At 36.1% G+C, this 14,261-nt stretch overlaps 1 protein-coding gene across 1 annotated transcript; it reads left to right on the top strand.

The window, feature by feature from the left end:
* LOC109825910 (60S ribosomal protein L23A-like) lies at positions 4,360-8,033 on the top strand. The gene is made up of 4 exons (XM_020392821.1): positions 4,360-4,467; positions 4,572-4,618; positions 6,982-7,345; positions 7,733-8,033. The coding sequence occupies exons 2-4, from the start codon at positions 4,600-4,602 to the stop codon at positions 7,815-7,817; spliced, it is 468 nt and encodes a 155-aa protein (XP_020248410.1). The 5' UTR covers positions 4,360-4,467; positions 4,572-4,599; the 3' UTR covers positions 7,818-8,033.

Raw genomic sequence — 14,261 nt, 5'->3', positions numbered from 1 at the left:
TTTTAAGCAAAAGTTACAATGTACTAAGTTTGAACCTTTGTAAAATTATTCTGATAATTAATGTAATGATTTGTTCTCTTAATACAGTTCAATTTGTAATATTTAGATAAGCAGAAATACTCAACAACAGAATCACTCGCTCACTATTCAAACTGATACAGCATAATCGCAATTGATACTAAGATTGAGAATAACATGCACACAATAGCAATTCCGAAAATACTTGGGCGTAAGAAAATTAAACCTTCGTCGGGTTGGACTGGTTCGATGGGAGGATCCTCTGGAGGCGCGGTAAAAACTCCAAACGTGAGTGGCGGGAGTTCTCCTCCAAGAGCTGCGTAATTGGGATGAAGCGGCGTATCTGGATGAAAACGTCGGTGCCAAGAACTAATGCCCAAACTGCTCTCCACACTGTCTACAAGCTGATGAGTCACGCGTTCGACGTATTCAGGAACACTCTCGGACGTCCGATAATCGAACCACAAGGAAATCTGCAACTCAACAATACCAGTCACTGGGTCAAGCACGAGGTCGTAGTCTTCAGCGTCAGGATCAGCCATACACTAACGAACTGCGGAGTCAAAAGTCAGAACACTGCAGATTGGGTCTAATATCAAGGTCTGGTCCAACTGAACCAATCAAGTCTAACCAAAATAAACCAGACCCAAGTATGAAATAAGATGGTCTGAACCAAATAAACCAATCCCCAATGTGAAGACCGGATCTATTCAAAGACCTAGGCCCAAAACCCGTCGGTTCGGCTCCGATCTGAGGAGAAACGGTCGCGGGCGGCTCAAGGGCGAGGAAAGCGGCGATCTTCGTCGGGTAGGGCGACGACGGGGCGAATCTGGGACGCGGTAGAAGGCGGCACTGTCGGAAGAGGAGTTATGGGAGCTGAAGGATGTCAGGCATATTCCCGACCTGAGAAAGAATTTAATATCTGTAGGCCAGTTGGCTGGCGAAGGATATACCACGACCTTCCACGGAGATGATTGGAAGATCTCAAAGGGCGCAATGACGATTGCCCGAGGCAGGAAGACTGGTACCTTATATATGACAGCAGGTGTACGTTGTTCGATCTCAGTTGCAGCAGGCAATGAGACCTCAAAGCTGTGGCACCAGAGACTCGGTCATATGAGTGAAAAGGGGATGAAAATCATGCAGGAATACGTCGTCTCCTACGCTGATAAACACGGCGAAAGTCCCGTGCACGTGCCTGGATGTCCTCATCATTAAGCCTATACTCAACTAATCACTCGCCACAACTCAAATTATACTTATTATGAAATACTAAAAGCTCAATAGGTTGTGTGTGCAATAAATGAGTAAAATGAAATGTAAACTCAATTTATAATCTAGCTTAAGAAAATGATAATCAACAATAAACATATGTAAAGCTAGAGATTGAGTTTAGCAAAACTTCTCTGCAAACAAGAGTGATGGAGATGTGAGATTGAAGATCAAAAAGAAAAGAAATAGTCTCCTCCTCTTGTGAAACTGTTTTCACATAAACACACTTAAAACATACTTAAAAACACATTTAAACACTTGCAAACTCGTGTTAAACTTTTCTCTTAGTTAGTTCAAAATGTTGAGGCCGAGGGGTATATATATGTTCTCAAAATAAAGCCCCAAAACTAAAAAAACCAGATAAAATCCCCCAAAAATCGGATTCTGGAAAACTAACCGTTAGCTGCAAAAAATCCCCGATCAGTCGACTAAACAGTAAAATCGATCGACTAATAAGATGATCGTTGAAGATTTGTGAGAGAGTTATGGCAGAAGAAAACAAATCGAAGATTGAGAAGTTTGATAGCTCAGATTTCGCTCACTGGAAATCGCAGATGGAGGACTATCTGTACCAGAAGAATCTATACCATCCACTGATGGGAAAAGCTAAGGGAAAGAATGAGGAGACAGACGAGAACTGGGAAATATTGGATCAGAAGATTCTAGGGCAGATCCGATTGTCACTCACAAAGTCAGTCACCCATAACATATTGAAGGAGAAGACCACGGTGGGCTTATAGAAGTGCTAGCAAAGATGTACGAGCAATCGTCAGCCGCAAACAATGTGCATCTCATCAGGAAGCTCTTCAACCTCAAGATTGCAGAAGGATATTCCTTCACGTTGCATCTCAGTAAGTTCAACACGATTGTTGATCAACTTATTTTAGTCGACATCATGTTTGATGACGAAGTACATGCCCTACTGATACTATCGTAGTTGTCGGATAGTTGGGCAGGTTGCATAACCGTAATTAGTAACTCGGTAGGGAAGGAGAAGTTGAAGCTGAGTGAGTTGTTAGTATGATTCTATCCGAGGAGGTTAGAAGAAAATCGGCTGAATCAAAAGGTTCAGCTTCAGCCCTAAATTTCGAGCAGAGAGGCCGAAGTCAGAACAAGGGAAATCAGAACAGGAAGCAGTTGAAGTCAAAGAAGAAAATGTCGAACTCGAAAGTTAGGCTTATCAAAGAAAAGTGTTGGAGCTGCAGCTAGGAGGGTCATATATCTTCAGTCTGTAAAGCATCAAAGAATGAAACAAACGAGCAAGAGGCTCATATTGTGCAAGATACCTTGATCCTTGCTATGGACAACGATTCTGATTCATGGGTTATTGATTTGGGAGCCTCATTCCACGCTACTGTTAATAGGAAGCTTCTTCAAAACAATGTAGCAGAGGAATATACTTGGGGACAACGAGCCTTGCAGTATTGTTGGAAGAGGTGACGTGCAGATACAGATGAAGGGCTCTAAGTGGTGTCTGAATAGAGGCTTTTCCTGCGTGTCGATTTGTTCTCAGGTTTCGGTCTACGCACACCCCAAAACCAACACAACCTCTTCCAAACTCCTTTAACCTCCAATTATGAACACCTCCACTACCTCCTCCGACCTTCAACAGAACCTCATCGATTGCCACTTAAATGAAGAAAGAAATCCGCCTAGACACCACTCCGACACTTAAGGTTTCTATAACATTGATATTTACTATCAGTTATTGTAATAAAAAAATAAAAAAATAAAACCTCCTAGGTTTTAGGCATTGGGTCCCTAGGCTTCCTAATACTTTTTATAACATTGTTGGATATTATTTTGGCTATTTAGTTTCTAACTATGCATGGTTTATTGTGGATCTAAGATTAATGTCTTTTTTTTTGTAAATTTATATGAATTTAATACATAGTTTTATTAATTATTATAATTAAATAATTTAAAAAATAGCCAAACGTCTAGATGCCGTCTAGGCGTCTAGGCGGTAGGCGGTGGCTCAAACGCCTAGTCCGCCTAGCGCCTTCTATAACACTGAACTGAGATATTTCCTTGTCGTCCACACCTCAGACCGATCGACATGAGATAATGTTTAAAAGGTGTGTGAACCTACTCGATATATACATTGTTGTCATAACCAAAGGGGACACTGAGCCAGAAATTACCCATAGAAAGGAAACATCTGCTAGTTATGTTCGTAATTGGTATATATCAATATGGTAGCATATGCAAAATTTCATGGAAAAGTTCCTAGTGGGTGTACCAAATGTAGTTTCTTATTCATAGGGAAAACTTTGAACCTAATAATAACATTTTATCACAGATTATCGGCCGTTAGGGTCCATTTAGCAGACATTTTTTTAGCTGCTCACCTGAATCCAAGTAAGTTCCAAGATCCGTTGTCTGATAGCTCCAAACGAACCATGGATCCGAGAATCTCAAGAAGAATCGTGCAAAATCCTCATTCAATCCTCAGCTCCGAATCGATCAAAAACATTTAAAAATCCAAACATGTTTTGGGTAGAAAATGGTTCCTGACCGGAAAAGGGGGCATTTTGGAAAGAAATTAAAAGCTGCGGATCAAGGATTAAGAGGACCAAACCCTAGAGAGAGAGAGAGAGAGAGAGAGAGAGAGATTGAAACAGAGGAGGGAATTGGGACGACGAGGAAGAAGAAAAATGGTAATTTTTGAATTTACAAATTCCGCGGGTTCTCGAAATTGGGTTTTGAAAATTAATAAGAGTTTTTTGCATATACACCCCCAAACATCTACTATATTTGCAATTTATTTCCCAGATCTAGATGTTTGCCAATTTACCCTCCAAATATTACCAATATATCCTTGATAAAGTTAAATAAGTTTAAAACTTATTTAACTTAATCAAGAACACAGTTAGTGCTACTGGAACTGGAAAATGGGAGCGATTTGGGTGGTAAATTATCAAATAATCTATCTTTAGGGAGAATTTGCAAATTCGGTAGATGTTTGGGGTATATATGCAATGAACTCAATTTACGCCCGAGCCGAACCAAACCCGATAAAAAATGGGCGGACTGTATACATATCGGGTACGGATCAACCCGAAACCCGAAAGCAAATCCTAAACCCTAGAATCAAATCAGACGGAAAGAAATTGCTGAGCCTCCATTTTTTCCTCTCTCTCGTTCCTAAAATCTAGAGCTTGTTAGGGGACACAGGTAAGCTTGCTCTCAAAACCCTAATCTTTGATCTTCTGAAAAGTTAGGGTTAGGGTTTATGTTTGCGATCAGTGCCAATGTTTGCTTGCTCTGTTTATTTGCAGTTGAGCTTGCTGCTGTTTGAATTTGGAGATGGCTCCTCCTGTTAAGGGTATGAGTTCTCTGAAATTTCTGATTTTTTGCAAATTGAACCTATAAAATTTAGAAAAAACATGGTTAAATTTGTTTGAATAAAAGCCGCTTCTTGTGATGCTTGTTTGCTTGAATGGGTTATCATGCTGCCCATCCATTATTGTTATTGGTTCGCATTACTGCTTGCAATTTTTGACACTATATTAACTTTTTTTTGGTTAAAATGTGCCAGTTCTTCAATTCCTATGGAGGCCAGTGTTTGAATTTGGAACTTAGAAATATTTCGATATTAGATTATATGATAATGCATGTGTCTACAAGTAGATGGTTGATGCTCCGAGAAGAACTATTTATATGTGAAATTAGGCATGTATGTTCAAAATTCATAGTTTAATGGAAGTAGAAATAAAGGAATAACTGATTTTAGTTAGCTGGCTGCTGGTCTTTAACAGACTGTTAAGTGGGTGACAATGGTATTGTTATGATATGGATGATTGATTTGTATTGGTTGATACCTTATTTAAGTTTTAGATATTTCTGATTATTTCATTCTTTCTGTTACGTGTGTTATCTGATCATGACTTATACTATCCTAACATTGAAAATAGTTAGAGTAAGCTCCTTATCAATGGTGGTGATGAATTTTGCGATGGCAGCATGACTTTCCCTTTATTATGGGTAGTATTAGTATATCTTATTATCACATGCAAGGCACGGATCCAAAATTCAAATACTGCTTGCATAGCCTCACTGACCATCAAATTATATTCTATCTCAAGAGGATTGGCTCGCTATCGCCTGCAACACTTTGGGTATCTTAAAATACAGTATTTCACTTTTACTTTGCGTTAAGTTGTTAGCCAAAAGTAGCATCTTAAAATACAATATTTCACTTTTACTTTGTGTTAAGTTGAAGAATTTTGATTTTCTCCAATATTTCATTAGCTGAATGACATAAAAATAATATCAACGGAGCACTGGAGCACAGTTCTGTCAGCTTATTACTTGTCAACTTCTAAAGACATCAAATAAGTTGACAATTGTAGGAATTATACAAGGCCATGAATTTCTTCATCGGTGAAATCTCATAAAAAAATGTTCCCATGTCATGGCATTTGAATTGGTGAAATCTCATAAAAAGTATACCCATGACATGACATTTGAATGAGAAACATGAGAAATATGTTTTGGTCTCAAACAAAGGCGGCTAAGACCTTGGACCTGACGGCCTAGGTCTCATAGATAGGGTGGCAATGAACCAAATAGTTAACAAATAGTTTGTTTATTATCCGTCTAAGTATTCGGTTAAATTCGACTCAATAGTTCATTTAACAATAATCGAATAGTTTTTATTATTCGGTTCATAAACGAATAGAATTTAACCAACTGCATATTCAATTTAATTGATTTTTAAATATTTGTCTATGTTTTCCTACTTTTTTATTATTACATTATATTATCTTTTATGTTTGTATGATATTATANTTATATTGTTAAATATGACAATAAATAAGGTCGGTAGAATTATAAAAATGTCATGTGCTAATCATATGGTAATATTCCTAGGAATATTCCCACGTGCAACTCACAGAAGAATGCTAACGTGCTATTTTTTATAACTTAAGGTATTAAAGTTCCTTTTTTTTACAACTTAGGCTATTAAAATGTAAATGTGGTGAAACAATAGGGTATTTAAGTTCCATTTGGCCATTCCTCAATGGCCATGAGTTTGTTATCGGAAAGAAATGAAGGGAAAAAAAAACCTTCTCCTTCATTCTATGAGGACTGGATTGTGGTGTGAGATTTGCAATCTGATGTTGGTATCAGAATGCAATGGATGTTTGAAATATAGATGCTAGTTAATCAGTGTTGTAGGTTTTCCTTTTGAGTTCTCCTTGCTCGTGTTTTTGTCATATGATGTAGCATGTGTTACCCCAAACATTAAGGAAATTTAATGTAAGCCCCCAGTCAACGTTGGTTATAAATACCCCTCTTCTTTGGGCCAGCATATTAGCCTTTCTTATGGCTGCTTTTGTTTTGTGTTTAAAAAAAAAAATTTGTCATATGCAATCACATAACCTTGTTGAACGATGGGATGATTCTTTATCTCAAGAGTGTTGCCTCTGTATTGTGTGCAACCTTTTGTTTCCTTTCACTGTATGTGAAGATGGTAGCTCAAAAAATACTATCCTGAACTCATTATTTTGTTTAATTTCAGACATATTTTTGACTAAATTCTCTTGTTCCCACACTTGACTCCGCTTCTGAATCTTTCTGGTTTGTAGGATTTTAGAAAATTGACTACATCAAAAGAATGCTCACACTTTGTTAGGCACTTATGATATGGCTTTGACATTTTTGTAAGTGTTTATTTTGATGCAGCTACTACCAAAAAGGCTGATGCCAAAGCACAAGCTGTCAAGGTTGCCAAGGCTGTGAAGTCTGGAGCTTCAAGCATCAAGAAGAAAACAAAGAAGATCCGCACCTCTGTTACATTTCATCGACCCAAGACCTTGAAGAAGGATAGGAACCCAAAATACCCTAGAATTAGTGCCACTCCAAGGAACAAACTTGATCATTACCAAATTCTCAAGTACCCTTTGACAACCGAGTCTGCTATGAAAAAGATTGAGGATAACAATACCCTTGTCTTCATTGTTGATATCCGAGCAGACAAGAAGAAGATCAAAGCTGCGGTGAAGAAGATGTATGATATCCAGACTAAGAAAGTGAACACCCTCATCAGGTTAGTAGTTCATTTTTATTGTTTCGCTAAACTCTATATATACTTTTATTACGTTAGACCCCGAGATCTTTGTTAATTCTATATTAGGCCCCTAGATCTCAATATTTCTAGATTAGACATCTAAATCCAGAAGTTGTTTTAAATAAGACCACAAAATTTATTAAGTTGTTTAAATTAAGAACCTCATATGTATTAAGTTGTTCTATATGTAACCATCATTTCGAACAAATATGAAGATTCGGGGAATACAAAGGTTTGGGGTCTAATCATGTAGAATTAACAAAGATTTGGTGGTCTAATATGATTTAAAAAGCGCAAATTTGGATTGAGATTTAGTTTGCAATAGTTTATGCTGATCTTTTGAAATTCATCTTTTTTTCATGACAGGCCTGATGGTACTAAGAAGGCGTATGTGAGGCTCACTCCGGATTACGATGCTCTTGATGTTGCCAACAAGATTGGCATCATATAATTGGAAGAGGGTTTCTAGTTGAGTTTGTTCTCAAATTTACATTTTGTAGTGGTGTTAAAGTTACTGAGGTTGACACTGTTTCATTTTTAAGCTTAAATGCATTTAGTTTCGGTTAATTTGAACTACCTGGACTTGGGCAATACATGTCTTTGTTGGATTGAATCTGTTTCATATTGCTGTATTGTTGATTGCGTTGGTGGCCCTGTTGCTACTGAAGTTTGATATGTATTTTTCTCTGCATTTAACCCTTAATTATGTTTTAATATTTTTTGCATTTATTCCTTTTATTCTGCGAAATTTATGCTTATAATTAGTCTTTTAGTTTTCATGTCTTGGTAAGGTAAGCGTGAGACTTGTTTACGTTACTATTCACTCCTATTCCTGCTTCATTGTGTAAGGGTAGGTTTTTATAGTTACAGTTGTAATCAAATTGATAATTTATAATCGCAAGTTTGTCATTTGTTGTGAATGCTTAGATTAACTATAATTCAGTATTATAGGTGCAAGTTACCAAATAGAAAGTAAAAACGAACAAATTTTCCAAACAAATTTTCTCTTTGGAAAGCAAGGAAGACATGTAGTGCTTAGATATTATATCTAAAATGCAGGAAATTGTTTGCTCCCTCTCGATAGAATTTACTTTTTTTCTTCTTTGTACAAACTAAATTTGATAATTAGAAACATTTTCATTCAAATACCCGTTGTTTTTCTTCAATATGAATTTTGATTTTCTCCAATATTTCATTAGCTCAATATGACGTATAAATTGAGCACAAATCTATGAGGTGAGATCAAATAAGTTGACAATTGTAGGGAATATATAGGACAAGGAATTCATGCCTATTACTTGGCAAACTTCTAAAGACATCAAATAAGTTGACAATTGTAGGGATTATATAAGGCAATGGGTTCTTTTATCCGTGAAATCGCATTTTAAAAAAAATGTTCCCATGTCATGACATTTGAATTGGTGAAATCTCATAACAAGCAAACCATGACATGACATGACATTTGAATGAGAAGCGGGAGAAATATGTTCCGGTCTTAAACGAAGTCGGCTAAGACCTTGAGCCAGTCGGCCCATAAGCACAGTTACTATGTGATAGAGCTTCCTTGGGCCCAGGCCCAAGCCAAATAACTAATTAAGAATAGAAGTGACAATTAGAGGAATAATTTCAAACAACTTATAATATTGGGGGAGTTGAGCAATTTCCATAATCTGAGGGACTGATTTCAAAATAATTTAAGATATTGGTTGTTGAAATATGTCAGGAATTGATGTGATATTCTTTTCCTTATGTTATTTAAGAGTAGACAGCCTATCAGAAGCTCTCGCATGGTGCATGAGGTTCTAGGTTCTTAGCCGCATCCTAAGACTAACAGGGGTAGTTTCTTCATGAGTGTTGCTACGGGGACCCAAAATATGGGACCAATGGAGGGGACAGGTGAGGTGTCCCCTTCCTATTACATAATGAGTTGGCTGTGCCAACTCATTATGCAATAGGGAGGGGACACCTCACATGTCCCCTCCATTGGTCCCATATTTTGGGTCCTTAAATCATTTTTCTTTCTTCATTTACTGCCCCCTTGTGTGGCTATCAGAAACAGCATATAAAAGAAGGATATATTGTTTTACTTGGAGAAGAGTTATTATTGTTCCGCTTAACTTGGTTATGGACCTTATGGTTGCCAAACACTGTCAAAAGATTTGTTAGCTTGATGACAACTGTGCCATCAAAGGCGCCTGTGACAAAGCCACACTGACTAAAGAGCAAAATATCCATTATGAAACTTTAATGTGGGACTAATTAAGGGTATGTTTGGTAAACTAATTAAACCGGTTTTAGTTGAAACAAATTTGGCTCAACAGTGTAGACCTAGTTTGATAAAATGAGAAGGTCGGACTAAACCAGTGTTTTGTTGGGCCTATCTCGTCTAATATGAAATAGAATTGGTTAGCGCTAGTCCTAATCATGTTTGGCAGCCAGAAAGTAAATTAATACTCTATTTTTCTTTTTTTTTTTGACACTTGGAAAGTGAATGCTATCATTTTTAGCTCCTTTCACTTTCTCCTAAAATTGAAAAAAGTGGATAGAAAGTAAAAAGAGAGGAGAGAGAAAAAAATATGAAGATTCTTTATAGTTATCTCAATTTTAGGCTTTTTTTTGTTGCCACATACACGAATACACATGAACAGAAACTTGTTTAGGTAGGAGCATACATCTCAATTATTTTTTTAGAGGATTATTTATAAATTTTGGATTTTCTAGGGATCGTATATAGTTTTTTTAATTTTAAAGGGGAGGGTTTATAATTTTCTGAATTATATATATTGTTCATAATATTTGGATTATTCAAGGGTTTATTTATAATTTTGAATTTTTTTTCATCTTCATAGAGTAATTTGTAATTTATAGATGTTTCAAATATGTTTGTAATGTTTGAAACTTTCATGGCCTTTTTGTAAAATTTTTAGGGAGTTGCTTACAATATTTTATTTTAGCAACTTTTAGGTGGCTATTTGTAAACTTTTCAAAGGGCTTTTTGTAAAAATTTTAAGGAGGTATTTATAATTTTTGAAACTTTCAAGGTGCTAGTTGTAAAACTCTTAAGGGGTTTGTTTGTAAAATTTAGGGGGCTATTTGTAATTGTTAAAATTTTGAGAAGACTGTTTGTAATTTTCAAATTTTTTAGGTATTGTCTATAATTTTAGATTTTAAGATGCACAATTTATAATTTTTAAGTTTTGTATTGCTATTTGTAAGTTTTGTGTTTTTAGGGATTTATTTATAATTTTTGAATTGTAAACTTTTCTAATTTTTTAGGGGATTATTTGAATTTTTAGATTTTGTAGGAAGTTGTTTGTAACTTTTGGATCTCATAGATTTGTTTATAATTTTTAAACTTTCAGGAGGTTATTTGTAATTTTTAGATTTTGAAGATGACAGTTGTAATTTCGAAGAACCCTTCCCTATATAGAGGATGTCTTTGATTATTAAATTTTTTTCTAATTATGAATGATTTTAATTTTATGAGGATTGTTAGGTGAATATAGAATTAGGAAGGAGGAGTTTGGTTATTAGGAAGTTTTAGTTATGGATAGTTTTAATTTGATGAGAATTTTTAGATAGAAATAGGGTTACGTGTGTACATATTAGATTCTGATAGAATGTATGAACATGTGACAACTTTTTAACACATGTCATATTTTTATGCCTTTTAGGTGCAGTTTGCCAATGAGAGGTTTCATAATAATGACATATATATTTGTGTATACATTAAAGTTTAAACGAGATTTAAGCTTGTATCTCTCTGCACTCAAGATAATGCTCTTTAAGTCTCTTTTATTTCTCATATAACTTCGTACAGAAACTATATGAAGCAAGAATCATGGACAATCAATACTCTATTATGAAGCATGTAGACATATGCTAATATAAAAAAAAATATTATACTAGTGAATAGTATTATGCTTTACTATTTAGTCATGAGATAATGGTCATATAGAAATATCTTAGAGCAATGGGGACACGATAGAGGGACTGACTGCAAAATAATTGAAGACACTAATTGAATTATGTCAACAATTGATATATTAAACGAGATTTAATATAAAAAAACATTATACTAGTGAATAGTATTATGCTTTACTATTTAGTCATGAGATAATGATCATATAGAAATATCTTACAACAATGGGGACACACTAGAGGGACTGATTGCAAAATAATTGATTAAATTAATTAACAAAATTAATCAATATTGATATTGTTAGGAAAAAAATGACCATATCTTATATAGGCTTGAAAGGAATTCTATTATTAGCACAATCTTTTGTTTTGAAAGGAAATTCAAATGTAAGACATAAAAACCAACTTTTTTATGGTTACGATTCACAAATAAAAAATCAACAATCTGTAATATCTGCTAGAAAATGAAAACTAATTTGGTCGAACAAAAATAATAATACTAATTACTTTGTATCAAATTAATATACTTGATTCTTTTATAATGTGTTTAACATTACAATCAAGCTGAATGCATGAACTTTCATAAATTGTATTATTATATTTAATTTTGATTTAATTAAAAGGAAAAAAATGCCACCTACTCTCAAGACTTAATCAACAAGCCAAAATCTCCCAAAATCAACTCTTTTTTGCTTGAGTTCTAACCCTCAAACCTAATACCACCTAAGCAATACTTTTTCATTCCCCACTATACCCCTAATTAATGCCCATGTGGGTTTCTCTCTCTCTCTCTCCCTTCTCTCTCTCTCTCAACATCATCTTCCTCCTCTCTTTTCTTTTCTCTCTCCTCACTCCATACCATTACTAGCAAACTTTCATCCTCTCTTCTTTTTTCTCTCTCCCGCTCCATGGCTATTACCAACAAACTCTCACATCTATTCTTTTTTTTTTCACTCCTCCACCCTCTCCTCCGCATCTCTGACAAAATCAACTTATCGATTCTCTTCAATAGAGCGATAAGTCCTCAAAATCTTGTTCAAATCATAAGTACACAATTTCGTCAAGTTAATACCACACATCTGACAAAATCTACTTATCGACTCTCTTCAATAGAGCGATAAGTCCCCTAAAAATCATCAAGTTAATACTATACCTCTGATGACAAAATCAACTTATCAATCCTCCCTAATAGGATGATAGGTCCACAAATAACTGTTATGTTAATACCACACCTCTAACAGTTAAACCCCCATGAACTTGTTGATTCTTTTCAACAGAGTGACAAGTGTTCATTGTCAAAACACGGAAGTCCATCACCGCGCTCCAATTTTAAAGCGTGGAGGTCCATCCCCGCGCTCTAATTTCAAAACGCAAGGGTCATCCCTACGTTTCAAATTCAAAACGCGAGGGTCATTCCTACGTTCCAAACTCCAAACGCGAGGGTCATCCCCGCGTTCTAAACTCCAAACGCGAGGCTCATCTCCACGTTTCAAATTCAAAACACGAGGCTCACACTCACGTTTCAGGAGCCAAACTCGAGGCTCACACCCGCGTTTCAGAAGCCAAATGTGAGGCTCACCTCCGCATTTCAAATCAACAAAATGCGAGGATCCACCCCCGCATTTCTGAAGCAGAAGCATAGTATTCACCCACACACGGGTCTGACGTGGCAAATTCCTTCAACCAAGTTCCCGAGGCCTTCAAAGCAGATGTAGGGAATAATGAGGAATCAACAGCTCCAAGATCAAAATCGAGATCTAAAGTATTTCAAAAATTCGTTCCATGCAATCGCGAACTTTTGAAAACTTTAGAGGGAGTTCTGTAGGATGTATAAAAATTACTATAGATAGTTGATCCCCACAAAGCACAAACGATGGAGGTTATAATCTGACAATCTTCACAACGATAGATGAAAGTTACAATTTGACAACTTCGCAATATACGAGAGTTACAAGTTGACAACTCTCATATTTCAAAGAGCCAAATGCAAGGATTACAAGACGACGATCTTTGCAGAACTTGAGAAAATAGGTTACAATTGACGATCTTTTCAAGCCCAAACACGGAGCTCATCGTTGCGTTCTATATTCAAGACGCAGAGTTCACCTCTGCATTCCAAGAACAAAACGTGAAGCTCATAGCTGCGTTCCAAACTCAAGACGCGGAGTTCACATCTGCGTTCCAAGAATAGAACGCAAGGTTCACCACTGCATTTTAGACCTAAATGCAGAGCCCAACTCCACGTCTGAAGTTCAAGATGCGGAGTCCATTCCCAGAATGCGAACTTCGCGTTTGACTCATTCAAACACGAGTTGAACGGTTCCAAACTATTTTGCATGATCTGAGGGGATCACAACCCCACTAAGAAGTGATTTTAGGGGTTAGTTATACCCCTAAAACCCCTACAAATAGCTGAAAAAATCAACTAAAAATGGATCTTTGGATCATCTGGAGATCGGTAAAAGATCTTGGCAAAGAGGGACATTTTGAGTCTTGATCTTCTTAGCTTTTGTGGAGGTTTTTTGTGAAGACTTTTCTTGGAGCTTTTGGCCTTGGCTTGTGAATCATTTCGGTTAAATTTAAAAGGATTAATTTCGTTTCCAAAATCAACTCTTTTACAGAGTTTTAAACTCGTTTAGAGTTCAAAACTTGCATCGTAAGTCCTCTTAAACTCGTTCAGAGTTCTACCAAGTTCCACGAAGCGAGGTATTCGGATCGTCACGAGATACAAGATTCAAGCTCTCATCGACACCAAGAAGAACCCAGGTTTAAATAAAGGGGAGGGTCTCTGTTGATCACTTTTCTCTTTTGTAAATCGGGAAACCGATATAGAAGAGTTGTACTTTCTTTTTCTAAATCAGTTAGAGAGAGATTACAAAGAGAGATTGTATTCATTCTTTTTCTAAGACAGTTAGAGAGATAAATACAAATTTTATTCTCATTTCTTCATCAATTTTCCCACAAACAGTGGTGG

The sequence above is a fragment of the Asparagus officinalis genome, chromosome 10 (genome assembly GCF_001876935.1).
Source record: "Asparagus officinalis chromosome 10, Aspof.V1, whole genome shotgun sequence".
NCBI lineage: Eukaryota > Viridiplantae > Streptophyta > Magnoliopsida > Asparagales > Asparagaceae > Asparagus > Asparagus officinalis.
The sequence above is the reverse complement of the archived record's forward strand: the minus strand, read 5'-3'. Positions and strand labels throughout refer to the sequence as shown.